General features: G+C 38.7%; 1 protein-coding gene across 1 annotated transcript in view; it reads right to left on the bottom strand.

Annotated features, from left to right (window-relative positions):
• The window catches only part of ULK4 (unc-51 like kinase 4), a 4,087,308-nt gene that overhangs the window by 4,021,778 nt on the left and 48,013 nt on the right, over window positions 1-17,517 (bottom strand). Inside the window, exon 2 of the mRNA XM_044064733.1 lies at window positions 11,602-11,775. Within this exon, the coding sequence (XP_043920668.1) occupies window positions 11,602-11,739 (138 nt within the window). The 5' untranslated portion in view covers window positions 11,740-11,775. The remainder of the gene's footprint in view (window positions 1-11,601; window positions 11,776-17,517) is intronic.

Here is a 17,517-nt window from a genome sequence, read left to right as displayed (position 1 = left end):
GTTTATTATGCAAGGAAGAATAAGAAGAAAGTACAAGACATGGAAGTAGCTTTGACCTCCCACTTGGACATGATAACAGATCTAACAAAATGACTGTATGGAGTCCTACATAAGTTACCGATATTCAGGTCAGAATGGAAATGGGGGAAGCAAAGAAAATGATTTGGAGGATCCAGCCAAGAGGGAAAATAACTGAAGATAGTTGAACTACCAGTGAAAGCAAATCAGAATAATCCAGTGGCCTTCAGATTTTCAAGGAGTGTCATTCATAGAACTTGCTATTCACAAGCCTCGTTGGATCTTTGCACCATGCAGTGGAGATGCACACAAACAACCGTGACAATTTACTGCTAGTTTTTATTTTTTTTTTCAATTATGTTCCTAAACAGAAGGTGCTGTTCTTCTTACGGAAGCTCAGAACAACTTGGCTATGCAAGGGAGTCAGTCCACCAGCGCAGCAGGTTGCCCACATGTAATGCTGTAGACCTTGTATCAACCAGCAACCTGGGAAGCTGGAGGACTGGCTGGACAAAGTAAGCTTGCATGGCAGTCAGTCATCTCATCTATTTTAGGCTGACAGCATAGATTTTTGTGGCAAAATGCTGCTCTTAACTGGAGTATGAAGAGCAGCATTAGTGTGTCACAAATGCGTTCAGACAGGGGCGGGTGGAATGCATCATGAGTGGGAGTGACCATGATCATATACTTACATCACTGCAGGCCCCTCCACCCCCCCTTGAGGGAGTATACAGTTAGAAGCAGATGATGCAGCGCTGGGATGCCTTGATTGTTTCTGCTGTCCCTGAAGATGGCCTAATCCTCCACAATCTGTGCCCCGGGTTGGCAAACCCACTCGGGGGGAAAGGTATGCCAATCAGTCTAGAGGGTTCTTGGGGATTAGTAGAGTGGCCAACCATCTACAGATGGTTTCCCTAGCCAAGGGTGGCAAAAAAAGTCCTGGCTATGTAACAGGCAGCATGTCTTTGTTGAACAGAGCTATTGTGTGGATACAAGAAGATTGCATGCACAGTTTGTCCAGGCAATGCAGCTTTACGCAGAAGAAAAGAAGTCACTGTAACTGAAAGTTTTCTTTATTAAATTATTTTCTTACTTCATCTTCTAAGACTACAACTGAAATATATCACTGTATAGGAGGTGCTTAGACAGCAGTCCAGCATTAAAATGTATCAGTCATTTTTAGAAGCATCCTTGTTTTCCAGTTAATTTAATGTTTTGTTATATTCATCATATTAACGTTGCAAGTGATTTTGTAATGCATGAAGATAGCATTTTGCTTGATTTTTTTTTAATTTCACTGTTTACTCAGTTTTTCTCAAAAGTCACACATACAAAATGATGCCATGGTAGGTACTGGCAGTTCATAGGTTGGTACTAGGCTATCAGCCCTAGGGCCTATACAAGCCTAGCCATAACAATTCCCTGGCTATTTCTTCCCACATTATTTACTTTCCTGGACCCCTGTCTAGCAGGGAGACTGACGTGATCCCTGGGGTGAATTTCCTTTCTCCCATCCAATCGTCAAGGTTCCTCTTGAAGAGGTCCAAACAGGCACTCTGCTTGACATGTATGGGCAATCTATTCCAGAGTCTGGGGAGTCTCTGGGTCAGGAACCTATCCCTCCAGCATGTTTTGTTTATTGTGATGACAAGGTTTAGATCCCTGGAGCGTGTAGCTCTGAGGGATTGGGATTTCTTTAACTGTAACATGTCCAACAGCTCTGGGTTTGACATGGCCTTGTATGTTAAGCAGAGATCGCCTCTGAGTAGACGATATGCGACAGAGTATAGCTGGAGTTTTTTAAGGCGGTCAGCGTAGGGCATCTGCTTTAGGCCTGTGATTCTTTTAGTGAGGTATTTCTGAGGCCTTTCCAGTTGTTGCAGATGTCTTGAGAGGTACATACCAAATGGGGCGTTGTATTCTATAATGGGTCTAATGAGGGATGAGTACAGTGGGACAATGACCTCCTTTTTTCTGGATGAAAAGTCCTTCGTGATGAGGTGTGCCACATAGAAGGATTTCCTGACTGTTGTGGCGATGTGGTTATCGAAGGTGAGACCGTGAATTACATATGTCTGCAAAGCATTACACGTACGAAAAACAATTTACTTCCATACAGGAACAACTTCATACTTATATTGTGGTTTCACTGCTACATCATCACTAGGTAATTTTCACTGGAAGGTGTTCCACCTGCCTGGAAAGTAAAAAGCCACTAATGATGTATTTAGCATGGAAATTCTGTACCATTTCCATAAGTTTAGATAGTGAGGAATTGTGGATCCAGTCTTTCATAATGTCATAGCAGGGATTTTCAGTTCTATGAAAAAAGTCAGGGAGTTGTCCTAATCAACAAAATAAAATACATTGCCAATACACTTTCGACATCTAAAAATGTATAGTTTGGCATTGTGTGTTGTAAGGAAATTATATCTAACTCCAAAGGTTTGTTTCTTAGACTTGCTTCAGAATATGATCAATGCACTTTATGTAGGCTCAAGTCATTTCCTGGGAGCAGTATACATATCTGTTATTTTCCAAAAATATTAAAGGTGCGATTTGGTAAGGGATTTGGATACGTAAATATGTTAGAAATGTTGTTGGTTGTATTTGCGGCTTTTAATGTTAATAAATATGAAGGTGGTGCAGCGGTTAGTGTTGTCGCCTCACAGCAAGACGTTCTCCCGTTCGATTCTCGGATGGAGCACCTTCTGTGTGGAGTCTGCATGTCCTCCCCGTAGTCGAGTGACGTTAAAGACATGCAGGTAGATGCGAGCAGGAATGGGCGTGCCTCCGTTGAAGGTAAGGCGTCGGGCTGGCAACTTGGCACCGTAAAAATCCACTGCCAATCATGAGTGGACAGGAGTTCTGCTGTGGCGCCCCCTAACTGGGAAAAGCCAAAAGACATTAAATGCTAACAGTGATGAGCAGGAGAGGATTAAAATTCAGTCTGAAAGGGAGCTCAAGGGAGGTAGCGTCAGATACCCATTTAATGATGATGGATTGTCAGCTAGTGAGAAGTAACCATGTATGGATGGGACAAGAATTATGTGCAGTTGAAGGGTATGCTGCTGGAATATCTTCAATTCGTATAGAGAATTACGTGTTAGCCAGGGCTTTAAATTTATTTATGTCAGTGTCTCACATTCAAGGTTGGCCCAGACCACTAACATTATCAGAAGTAAAGAAATATTTTTTTAGGTTCATAATCATGATGGTTTTAGATGACATGATAGGTGTTAAATAGTTAGCAGCCATTCGATTTTTATATTATTGTGGGGTATATTCCAGATACTTCAGAATAGATACATATATGGTTAAGGATGTAGACACACTGCATATTGCTTTTTTTAAGATCATACTTCAGTCTTAATGGAGATGGAACTGGACAACAAAATACATTTGAAATGGTGGAGATTTAGCAATACTTTCTGCAAATCCCTGTATTTTCAGAAATGGTTTGAAGAAAGACTGCCTTAAAATGCTAACACAATGGATGGTACTACTGAACTCTTTGAGAAACTTAAATAATGGGATAGAAGATTACAGAGAATGCATTTAGATTAAAGTATTGTGACAGTTTTGTTCTGTGGGAATGGCAGAAGTGTCTTCTGGACACAGCAGCAAAAGGCAATGGAAGGTTTGGAGGGGGAGACAGGAAAAGGTTAGAGAGAAAGAAAAGAAACGAGAGAGAAAGAGAGGTTAGTGGAAAAAGAAATACTTCAGAAATAAGGCTTTGCAAAATGTGGTTTTGGGAAACTACCCAAAAGTCCAGAAATAATTATCTATGATACAGCACCAATTTAAACTGGACTTCTAGGGTCATAAGATTTGAGACTTCCAGGACAGCAGAATGAAAGATGATCCAAGCTGTATTGCTGATCATTTCAAGGATCATTATGAAGAACTTTACATCAAGGAAGAGACAGGTACAGATCTCAAGGGAGAGTTTACTGAATTTATGGGAGATCATTTACCTCCAATATTATCTCCCCCATTAGCAGAGGGTTTATTTGCCTCAGTAAGTCTACAGAAACTAAAAAATGTAACAGGTCTCCCCAGATCCAAATCGCCTGGACTGGGTGGATTTAATGATGGAATTGTTAGAAGATGAGGAGAACTAGATTTTGAAGCAGGATCTGAAGCATAATGAACAAAGTATTGGTCACCTTAAAGCCCCATCATCTTGAAAAGATGTGATTATATCACTAATGTTGACGGATGGAAAGGACCCATTGAGACCTAGTTCTTACAACTTGATCTAACTTTTCAATTAAAACTATAAAATAATGATGTTACTTTTTGGCATGGAGTCTGGACCCAGTACAGCTGCTGTTGCTACATGTGGCTAATTTGGATTTATACCAGGTAGACAGACTTCCGAGAACTTATTTTATTTATTTACTGCTTTTGTTTACTGGGAAAGTCCAACTGGGCATAAGCCCCATTTTCAGTGGAGGCCCAGGAAGAAATGCTCCATTTTACAGAATGAGTAGAAGGCAGTTATACAAGATTTACATAACAAATGTACATACCTACATAGATTGGTAATGATAGTTAAACAAATAATACATATACATACATAGAACAGTAAATGAACATACAGTTAATGAAAACATGACAGTTTAATAATAGTGTAAAATAGTAGCTAATATCAAGCTTATAAGTGTCTACTTACTTTCAAATGGAATCAGCTGAAAATAGATATGGAGTAGGAGATAGTGAAGTAATTACAGAATTAAGATGGTTACAAATTATGAAAGAGTTGTGACTCCCCACCACTAACCCAGTAATCAAGGTACCTCAATCCTCACCACTGGCAGTGGAGGACGTACACAGTGGGAGGGTGACAGGTACACAAACAGTATTTCCAGATGCAGCTGTCTGCATCAAGTGCAATTTCCCTTAAGAGCACACAGAGACCACAGTCAGTCTGGGGGTGGTTTCTCTCTCCTTCTCCAGATCCTCAATAAGACTCCCCACTGGCACAGCTATAGAGTTGAGATCTCAGCTGAATGACCAAGCCAAGGCCTCCAGCACCCTCTCTGTCCAACCAGTGCTTCGTGTCCCTGCCCAATTAGCTGACACACACACTCTTTGAGGTTTGATTTATACGCACACACCTGGGAAAGGCTGGCACAGATTCACTAGCTATGCCCCCTTCTGCCCAGACTATAAGGTAGTTATTACTGCCACCAGTCTCTCCTCATCAGCTACTTTAAGGCCCTTAACAAAGGGTGCCCAGTCTTACTGTGTAATGTTACTATTAGGAGTGGCCCACAGTGTCAACAAATAAATATGCAAGTATTCTCAGAACTTAAATATGTCTCACAAACATCAGCCACAATGAAAGGTTTAAATACGTTCAATAATAAATAATAAAATAACAAGAAAGTACTCGGTAAATAATCACAGTTCCATCAAAGTTCAAAATCACAGGAACTATTTAAAACACTGCAGGACAGTATCAAATAAATAACGAAAACATCTAAGCTATACTTCACTATATTCCTGTCTGTATCTAAGAGAAATTAAAATACCCTAGTTAACTTACTTAAAGAGCAAGGCAAGACAGATGTGGTGAGTGGGTTTTCCAGCTGATGCTGTCAGGGCAAAGACAAAATACAAAATTCCCAGTTTCTCTCTCAGACACTTCTTAAATTAATATTTCAAATATTACTGCTGGGGTAGCTTGCGGCATGACATCACTTCTTGTCATCTGACTATCCCACATGAAAACCCCCACTGATGCAGCTGTTAGCCTTTAGCATCCACCTATGAAAATACATAAACAAGGACTTCTCTTAGATCTTTTGGCAAATGTAGAAGTCATAAAATAATTTACATTCCTCCACATTTAAAAACAATACAAAAACTTCTAGTACTAGACATTATGTCTCTTGTTGCACTGAAACTGAAAGATAACATTTATTTTTATGGCCCAGCCATAAAGTAACTCAATTTCAACTATTCTTTTGAAGTGAACTTCTTGTGTTGCAGTTTCCATTGTTAAAAAATATATATACATCTAAACCGTTACAATAGTGCATACATATTTCTGCTTAGTACTTTACAAAATATCTCTTCAGCGCGTGTGTACAATATGACATACAGTTCTAATACATCTGTAACACAAGCATCTTACACGAGCATGTTGACATTCAAAAATGACACACAACCACTTACAAAATTCCAGACAGCTGTGCTGGCAATATAAAATGGAGAGGGGTAGATGACAGTCAGTTACAGATTATGAAGAAGTAGCTGTATTATGGGCAGTTACATAAGAGTGGTGATAGTAAGGGTTTGGTGATTATCCAGGAACATCACATGTACAGAGAATATTTTTAAAACGCTGTTAGTAATGTCAGAAATAGACACTAGTCCAGTGCTGATAGTTAGTTTCAATGGTGAAAAGCCCTTTTTATTGGGTGTACTATGATTATTTATTTATTTGGATTACTGCAGGTACTTAACATCATAGAAAAATATGTACAGTTATTGAAAACACACATACCAGAGAGCCCCCACCAAGGTAAAGGTTAATATGGATCTTTCTGCTGCATTTGGACTGGGCAGGGGTACATAGCAGGGATGCAGAAGACTGTATGCAGTCTATTTGCTGTCCTTGGTTATAGTGCCAAGGAACTCCGATACGCGAGGGTTCATACTAGGTGGCCTGCAGATGAAAAGACCTTATATGCAGGAGGACTTGCTAGTGCATTTATGGGACCCAAAGAGGGATTTGGAAGGATTACTCTAGATCCTGGACAGTTTCAATTAACTGTCTGGTTACAAAATAACTGTTTCTAAGACTCAAGCCATGGCTGTGAATTGTAACTCCAATCTACAAACAAACATGAATAAATATTTGGCCCGGCACTGGAGGACACTGATTTCATGCAAAAGGTTACAGGTGAAATACACTGTTTATTATGCAAGTAGATGGAGGATGTTAGAACTGGACCTTGGCCAGAAGTTATTGGCAACAGAACTGTATATTACACAAGTTTTGTTGTACATCTATTAGGATTTCCCTCTGCCCCCAAGAAAAAGTCTTTTTCAGTAGCTAAGAAATTCCCTTATCTTCTTTTACGTGGTGAGCAGAGAAGCCAATAATAGTCTGAAAGGAATCTTTGCTTCCAAGGGAGTGGGGAGGACTGTATTTACCAGACCAACAATTTTACTGAAAAATGATCCAGCTGAATTTTTTTCTTTCTCTGTCAGGCATAAGATATTATCCACATGTGAAAAGAGTTTTTGGTTTCGACACTGGCTTCAGTAGCACAGGACTCCAAAACTGTTTTCTAGTTTAAGGAGAAGGAAATCTTGTTCTTTTTAAGACTTTTTTTTGGATGTGTTTAAATAGGCCTTACAGAAAAATGCAGATAGGTATGTGAAAATACCTCATACAATGGCTAATCTATTCCTGGAAACAGCAGAATGAAATCACCTAATACAATTTGTGACAGCACAGATGTCAGCAACGGTACAATTTGAAAAATACGGACTATCTAACATACAGGAGTCTAAGTAAAATATACAGAGTTGGGAGTAAAACTCCCACAAAACCAGGATCGAAGTCCAGAATGGGAAAAGCTTCTGATGAAGGCCAGGGAACCTGACTAGCAACCCAATAGGTTAGACAGCAAGTTGTCCATGTTGGACTCTGCAAAGGAATTGGTCAAAATAATTTAAAGACCGTCTGACACAAAGTTCTAGGAATGGGTCTATGCTTAACACTGGCATAGGATATACTGGTTACTGAAATATGCTATACAGTCTGGAACATTTAGAATATTCATATGGAGCTACATAAATATTTTTATACACAGAATAGATTATGACATGCTTTCGATCATCTCAGTGACTGTAGCAAATATTTTGAGGGATATAGATCATATTTTTTGGGAATGTTTTAAACTGACAGACTATAGGGCAAAGATATATTAATACCTGCATACCCTTTGACCAGATAGGTCAGACAGGATATAACTGTATGCAGCGAAATTCCTGTTAGCTATCCCAGAAGAGGGGGGTACTTGCTTAACCAGGAACAAGCACTTCTTATGGATATTTTTACTGCAACCCAAGAATGTGATAGCTACAAACTGAACAAAAGGGACCCCCCCGAAAGGAAGAATTATGCAGTTTGATGGAGCAGCTTTCCAATGTTGAATTATTATCTGTGAGAGGAAGACAGGAGCAATGGTACACAAATAAATAGCTACCATGGCTACAACAGATCAAGAATAGTACGGCATGTGGGCATACTTTAAAATTCCCTCTTAAGTCAGCAACATTTAATTATATTATATCAAGGTGATTCCTAAGAGAAACGCAATTTTGTTTTTGCAGTGTGATAATTTATACTACAGTAGGACTGTCATAGTTTATATCACACTTTATGTTATTTAAAGTGATGTTGTTACCATAGCTGAAAAGTTTTTTAGACATGTTCTTAAGAATTGCCTTGTATGAACTCTCAATAAAATATTCGTTAAAAAAAAAAAAAAAAGGTAATACTGCATAACCCCTCATGGGACAGTGGGGATGAACAGTCCACAAGTGTTGTACATATAATGTATGTGGATGAGTGTGTGTGTGCTGGTTAGTATCCATGCATTTTGTTGTTGTGTGTTACTTCACAATTCTGCATGCTCGTAGTGCACGGTTTCAACACATGCATCTCAATAAGGATTGCTTCGACAGTGTTCATCGAGCTCTCCGACTACCCTCAATTAACAACATCCAGAATAAGTTTAAATCTCTGCCCTGGTTTTCATCAATTCCAGGGTTTGCAACTACTTTGTTTTGTAAGACAGTGTTATGCCTTCACTCACCAATGTTAAAATCATAACGTTTTAATTTCAAAAGTACTTCTATAAACAACTATAATGCTCTTAGGTTCATAGAAGCATAGGTACTTCCTAAGCTACTGATCTGTGAAGATCTTAAGAAGCCTAGACATGCATTCCCATGGTAATTACTAGCCCTTATATTTTATAGTATGAATATCTAAAATTTGGCTTAACAAGTATCCAGCCACAGCCCCTTTTCTCATTTTCTGCACAGGGGGTCGGGGTGCCACCTCAACACTGACAGTCATCTAGAGCCACGGTTCACACCACCGGATGGCTATCCCTGCTGCAGCTGTTCTTCCATACCACACACTCTCACATGCACACACACAACTATGGCTAGTTTAGAGTGTCCAATCCACCTACTGCATGCTTTTGGAGTCTGAGAGGAAACTGAAGCACACAGAGGAAACCCATATGAACACAAGGAGGATAAGCAGACTCTGCACAGAAGGCACCTCAGTGAAAATCGAAATGGAGAACCTCTTGCTGTGAGGCAGTAACGCTATCCGCTACGTCACTGTGCCACCCGAAAAAGTATATGTTGGGTTAGTTACAGATTTCCTATATCCATGAAGGAATAGGGTGTTAAAAAGGGATGGGGTTAAATCTGTGGTTACCCATCCATTCATCCAAATTACGTTTAAAAAGAGTAACTGAAGTACTCTGCTTTATGCTGAGTGGAAGATGGTCCCATAGGAGTGGTAATCTCTGTGATGCATATCTATCCCTCCAGCATGTTCTATTCATTTTGTAAAAAAAGACTAAGGTCCCTTAAGCAGGTGTTTATAACACCACTGGAGCTGAGGATGTGCAATAGGTGTGACAGAACAGGATCTGCTGATGCTCTATACTTTAGGCAGAGGTCACCTCTCAATAGTCTGTATGATATGAAGGAGACAGACAAGGCTTTGAGATACTCTGTATAGTTTTTATGATTTATGCTAGTTTCTTTTTTTTTTTTTTTTTTTTTATATAGTGACAGCACTCTAGTCATTCCTAGTTGTGATAAGTATTTGGACATGATCAAAGAGCAGCTCATTGCTGACATAGGTTCTCAGGTATCCAACAAGGGGCTCAGTGTTCAGAGGTTTATTGTTACTATAAGTCAGAGGTTTATTGTTACTATAAGTCAGAAGTGGAGTCACGCTTGCGAAAGAACATGATTACACATTTCTTGGATCAAGTTTTAGACCATGGTTTTGACACCAACTATTTGTTTGGGACAGGACCTCTTCTAGGATGCTGGTGTCCTCAGGGAAGTTTACAACATTTTGCAGTCATCTGCAAACTTGGCCAGACACAAACCCTCAACATTAACTTTGACCTCAGAGTAGTAAATGTCAAAGTGAAGTGGTTCAAGGAATGAACCCCAGGGTGCTCCACTAGTGACAGGTCTATTGGAGAAGGTAGAACTGCCCAGCCTTACATCTTCGGTTCTGTTACTGAGCCAGTTTGCTGCCAACCAGTTATATAAGGGGGTACCATTTAGCCAGGATGGTTTATCTACAATGCCTGAGTGTGGAATGATGTTGAACATCTACGCAAGGTCCAGATATACAGTGTGCACTAATCCATTGCATCACTGACTTTTTCCTGAAGAACTTGTCCAGGTTAAGGTGGCAGAACCTGCCCTTGACTAATCCAAACTGGGTTGGGTCGAGAGTTTGTAGGTTACCTATATCCCTATTTAATAGTTCCATAATAATGCTTTGCACAGCCTTACAGATAAGACATATCAGGCTTATGGGCCTGTAATTACCTATGTTCATTGAAGCTACACCTATGTTCAAGGGAATGACTGTTGCTGTCCTCCATTAATTCTGTCCAAAGCCTCTGTAGGGGTGTCTGATGAGTCGTGTTTCAGACTAACTAGTACACATTCGGGTATGTTATCCAGACCCATAGATGTAGTGTGCTTGGCCTTAGCCAGTGCCTTGAATACTTTTTCTTGGGAGATTCGAGCAGGGGGGGTGTAGGTATTTGATCTAAGAATATTGGAGAGGAGAGAGGGTGAAGTCAAAGCTGATTCAGTCAGACAGAAGCTTAGCTATGTCCTCTGGGTCAGAATATGTGATATAATTTACCATTAGATCTGCACAGTGCTGGGCACTAAAAAGTTTTTAACAAAGTACTGTGGTCATCTTTCAACTGGGTGACTATTTTTACCTCCTATCTAACTTTGTTTATCAAGAGTGTTTTGGGTTTCTTAAGAGTTAGGTTTATTATTTTGCATGCAATGAGTTTTTTTTCCTTTTATTATAGAACTTGTGGATTAAAAATAAATAAATAATAAACTCATGTATTATCAGAAAGCAGAAATGAGACTAACCAAGCCACCATAAAGAGTCATCTCTGTTAACAGCAAATACTCCACACAGACACACACGCGCACACAGACACACACGCGCACACACGTGCGAGTGCACCACCAATTCCTAGAAAAAGAATAGCATCTTCAGACACACCATATTCTGGCAGCTCTGTATGTTGTTTTCCTCATCTCAACAAAAAAAGGAATATTAAGTACCACAAATTACTTACATTATGACAATATGAAATATGATCTTACAGGGCTAAAAACCTTGGAATAGAAGCCGATGCAGAAGTTTTCGTAATTATAAAGAGCAAAGATTCATACAGAATGTTCTTTGCTGATCTCAGTCCTTGTCATTTAATATTTTAAGACCGTTTACATCTATAAATAATCTTAAAGACTTACCCAGTTTGTTATTTCAGCTCTTTTAGACTTATCAATGCAAAGAATGGCAACAAAATTGATGGTGCCTTTCCGTCTGCCTTTATAAACAACAGATTTGCTACCTCTGCCAATTTCCTCATAAAGAATGAAATTTTCCATTTCTGTTGAATTCTTGGAACCCAAAAGATACACAACCTGTTAACAAGAGAAACAAAGTTCAGGATGTTTCGTATTTCAGAAAGTGATTGTGTTGTTCTTTATGGCTTATGCTTAACTGATACAGCTATACTTAGCATATATGCTAACAATGATGTTCATACTTCAATATACCAGTAAATGTGTTGTCAAATCATAGTAAAATCAGCTGCTCAACAGGTTTGAATAGCCATATTTAAAATTGCCTATTATCAAGCAATGAAAAAAACTACTTTGTTTCTACTAGTACACAAGGAAATGTTGCAGTTTGTCAGAAATATGATACATGTACTCAAGTACCATACACACACACACCTTTCTACCACAGACAAAAATGCTTCAGCTAGGACTTAAACCAGGCCCCACAGTAAACTAAAACTAATGTCTTTCGGCTTTTCCCGGTTAAGGGTCGCCACAGCGGAACTCCGGTCCACTAATGATTGGCAGTGAATTTTTATGGTGCTGAGGTGCCAACCCAACACCCATTCACGCACGCACCTATCTGCATGTCTTTAAAAGTCATTCGACCGCAGGGAGGACATGCAGACTCCACACAGAAGGTGCTCCAGCCGAGAATCAAACCGGAGAACCTCTTGCTGTGAGATGACAACGCTAACCGCTGCACCACCGCTAAATGTTTCAGGTGTGCAGCTGAGACACTTTGAAGTAATAAGTCATGACTAAGTGTTATTAACAACTAATTAATTCAACCATGAACATAAAATGCAGCACAATATACAATAGAGCACATCAGCCTCAAAGGTTGATTCACTTTAAGAGAAACATAACCCATTGCTTTCCCATAATGCTATTATTACAACATGGTCTGTTTTTCACTTCAGTCTGATAATCTACCACCTGGTCCTTTAACTTGCTGCATTACAGTGAACTGTACACATTGTCAAATGGTCATAAACAGAAAAAATACATACCTACCACAGTGCCAAATTTGGTAAACAGGTCTGTCCTTTTTAACAACAAGGCTGAGGCCAGAAAACATTAGAACAACTCATCAAGTAAAACCTTCCTTGGTCGGCAAAGACCTCCTTTCATCTATCCCACAATGCACCACAGTGTCAGTCTGACCTCTCCAGATTTGAGGAGAGCTGTGCAAAATGTCAGCAGTTACAAACTAAGGTTCAAAACCTGTCATACTGACTTCACACTGACTGTTGACAGAAAACATTCACTCCTCCAATTCTCCTTCAGAATGACACATTAGCTATATGCAGATAAAACCTGTGGAGTCCACTGTTCTTCATTACTGCAAATTGTCTTCCACTGCTTACCTATCAGCTAGCAAGCATAATGGTTTCTGCACCTTCTGAGCATTCTGCATCAGCAGTGCAGTCTAGTATATTATCAAATGCTTGCTTACCACAAACTAATACACGTCAGCCACTACCTACTAGCTATGTGTGGTATTACCCCAAGTATCATTTTCACTAAAGCAACTGTAAATAACTCAGTCATGTTTTTGGTATTACCCTAAGTACCATTTTCAATAAAGCAACTGTAAATAACTCACAATCATGTTTTAGCAATGATGTTGGCCTAAATTATGATGGTATGCTTGGAGACTTAACTTCCTTTAGTATCAATGTCACAACTGCCTCTTGCTATGACCTTGGGATCTGCTTACTTTTCAGTACAAGATGCAAACCTAGATAAGACATCTTCTGACTGAAACCTTGAAAATTCAGGTGGAAGACCATCACTAGTCAGCATTTTACCTTTTACCTGACTCTTAAATGTATCTTTTAAATATTACAACACTATGGACTTTAGTACCTTACTAGCCTCCTCCTGAGTTAGCCTAGGTAATCTCACAGCATGCAAAAATTATCTTATTTTATCCCCTTTTGCCCATTTCATTTCTAGTACATACAACTACAGATAATGTTGCCTAAAATATTCAGTTATCGTCACACAAGCCCTCCTATACTGCAAGCCTTCTTCACTTTCACATCCTGCAATAATCCCCTGCACCCTCTGATGACACAGTCTTACCACCAACACTTTGAGAGAATGGAGACTTGCAAAAATATTTCAAAAATTCATATTTTAATGTAACAGCCCTTTTATTTTCTTGCTTCAAGTTCTCTATTTCATCCCTTAGCATTTTCTTATCCCAATATTTTTTTCTGTAAATTGCCTTACCTTTTGTCCCACTTATTCAAAGTTAATTTAGAGTTTTGTATTAAATGGTCTGTATATTGTTTTATCCTCATCTTTGATACCAACTCAAACTGATTCCACTCTCACATCAGTTTCCATTTATCTCATCTTAAAAGACCGTAGTTAGGTTGCATCAAGTCCATATGCCAACCAATAGCTTCAGACTTATGTAGGGACATCTCTAATGCTTCCCCACATCTGAAGACATCATGATATGCATATCACGTTCTAGTAAAATATGATCTGATACTATTACAGGGTACACGTTTAAACTCTTTAATTAAATAAGCATGCACCATCTTTACAAATCATCATATATATCCAATATTTGACTGTAGTAATACATAAACTGCAAAAAACTTAAAGTGACTTTTATGTAAATTCTAAAATGTCTCCTCATCTGGGGCTCCTCGTCTATCCTCAACCAAACTAGTCACATTATCCCAATCTTTTATGTCAATCACAAGTCTCTCTTGGAATGCTACCGTACTCCATCATCTCCTGAGGTTCCAGTTGTGTACACTCTGTGAAATATACACACTGTCACCATACATGCATGCAAGTAACCAATTTCCATATAACATCCTTGAACATCTATTAACAAATATTCAAGCCTAAGTAGGTACTATCTTGAAATCAGTTATATACCCTTATTTTTGTAGTTCCTCTAAACAAGAAGGCTGCTGCTCATGTCCAACACCTTTTAGTCAGCAAATCATGTTCTGCAACTTTGAGATGCATCTCTTGCAAGGTTACCATCCATATACTAATTCCTTTTAAATGTGTGAAAATTCTATTTTTTAAAGAATTGGTTAAAACATTCACAATCCAAGTTACTAAACTCTGACTATATCCCTTAAAACAAACATCACTGTATTCCTTCCAAGACACATTAATATACTACTACAGTATTTATAATCCCCTTTGCATCCCGACACACATTTTTTGTTTCATTAATGAACACTGCAGGTCCATACTATGACTACGAATAGTCTACAGCAAAGAAAACATTTGTTTTTTAAGCTCACTACACTGTGGTTTGGATACTTACTTCCCACGGTGCTTAGTACAAAAATCTATAACCTCACTTACCCTTTATTTGAGTAGCATATAAACCAATCCATTCTGCCAACTTTCTCTGCACTAAGACAGAAAGTCATGGCCTTCTACCTTCTTCCCAGCCCTCCAATAATTCAAATACTTTTCCTTAGACCACTATTTTCCATGTCAACTTTGTCTCCCTTTTAACATTTCCAGAACCAGAAGCACAAACTTGGACTTATCTTTTAACATGATGTTCTCTTTCTTTAATTCTTCAATAACGTTTATATGGGAGATTACTGGTGCCACCATTTCTCTCTCTCATTCTTTAACCTCCACAATATGATCGGCAATTTGAGAATCTACTTTTATTAATTTTACTGTGAAAAAAGTATCTTTAAAGGTCTTACCAGAAATTTTCCACAATCAGCCTTTCCTGCTTGATCATCAATTTCATATCACAGTTCGAGTACCCACCTCCCTTACTATATTGCTCCACTGCACTCTACAGTCATTGCAAAATTATCATTTAGTGACTCTTATAAATTCATATTTACTTAATAGCACTTCTGTCTCTTGCTTTACTTTCTCCATTTTATCCCTTAGCTTTTCCTCAACCACCCATAAAATCTTGACTGTAAATCCGTTAATCTTTCCTCCTGCTTACTTAAAGACAGAAAATATGAAAATGTTTGAAGCTTAGAGGTTATTCTACAGATTATTACCCTTACTTTTGTTTTAGTACCAAGTTTAATTATGTAATACAATATCATAACCTCTGATTACTCACCACAGCAAAATGCACAGGTAAACAGTACTCCAATGCTGCTCATCTCGATATTTTCTAGAGACAACCAGGAACAAGTTTTAAACACGAAAGCAACATTTACATAATTCTTGGCCATCATATACTGTTTCCTGCGTGGTATCTCACTGAACAGCTAAAAGATCTCTTCTTCTCAGCCACCCTCCCACAAGCAGTCTGCCAGCCTTCCTACTGTAACCTCCTGCCATCTCACATAACAGAACTACCCAACCCAGACAGCTATTAATCATTACTGCTATAGGATAAAATATTATTTCCATGTTAAGGAAGGACTGTTACACATAATCACTGCTTTCCCTGGCTTGAACTGTTACTTCTCTACCACAAAACAGTGTCCTCTCAACTGATATTCAGTACACATGCAGTAGGCACCATATGCTTGCAAGACATTGTTCATCAACCTGTCATTATCATCACTATCTTTTATCATCTATATCACAATAAAATAAGGTCTAGACAAACTGAGGTCAAGTTTAAGTAAGAATCAAAGTTGTAAAAGTTGTCAACCCATGTTCCTCAGAAACTGCACCATCTAAGACTCAAGACTATAGAGATAGCTTGGAGATATGCACCCTAATCCACAATCAAGGTAAGCTAGCTCCACAAATGAAGCAACTCTGTTCTTCAGTTATCAAAGTACTGTGATATACAAAGATATTACAATAATTCATGTGAATACGAGAAGCAGGGGAATTAAATACTTGATCTGCAAAGTTGGATAACCATCAAAAACTATGAAGTCACAAAACAACAAATAACAAATGTCACACAGAAAAGCCACATAAGCAAAAACCATCTAAAAGATCCAAACATACTAGAATTCCACTATGGAAGACTTAAAACCTCCTCTGAAGGAAGCCCTTGGAAAATATACAAATAATTCCTTAAGGACATACAAGTGTTGTAGATACATAGCTTATGAATGCCAACTGACTACAGGTGTGGTACCGGACAATTCAAGCACCTCGCAACTCGACCATTTCACAATTCAACCACGCTTTCAGCCACCTGGGCATCCTGCAATTCAACTGGCATCTTGCAATTTGACCCAGAAATTATGCTGAAAAGATGTTCATTGTTCCCTGTTGTTGTTATGTTGTTTATGTAGTGCAGTTGTTTCTTTTAACTGTTGCAAAGAAGTGAAGAAATGTGGACAAAGAAGAGTGATGCTGGCAGGAATAATAAGTGGCTGAGCATTGAAAAAAAGAAAGAAATTGTGGGTAAAATTGAGAGAGGAGGTAAAATAGGATGAATAACAAAACAGTATGGCATACTTAGGTCTACCATCTTAACATTTTGGAAAAATACAGACAGCACCATGGGTGCCAAGGAGTCAAAAGGAGCAACAAAGATGTTGGAGAAAAAGAAAAACAATTCATGAAGATATGGAGAAGGTGCTTCTTGTCTGGATCCAAGAGAGGCAGATGAAGGGAAATCCAATAACTCAGACCATGATCTGTAAGGTAGCTAAGCTCATCTCTGACTTTCAAAAAAAAAAACTCCAGGAAGTAGCTCACAGCAAACAGAGGAATTAAAAGCAAATAGGGGATGGTTCCACAGATTTAAAAGAAAAAGTGGCATCTACAGTGTTCTGAGACAAGGAGAGGCAGCTAGTCTGAAAAAGAAGGTACACAGAAATTTGTCAAAGAATTTGAAGAATTAATAGAGACAGAAGGCTATCTGCCAGAACAGATTTT

The sequence above is a fragment of the Protopterus annectens genome, chromosome 3.part0 (genome assembly GCF_019279795.1).
Source record: "Protopterus annectens isolate FY-2018-M chromosome 3.part0, PAN1.0, whole genome shotgun sequence".
Lineage (NCBI taxonomy): Eukaryota > Metazoa > Chordata > Ceratodontiformes > Protopteridae > Protopterus > Protopterus annectens.
The sequence above is the reverse complement of the archived record's forward strand: the minus strand, read 5'-3'. Positions and strand labels throughout refer to the sequence as shown.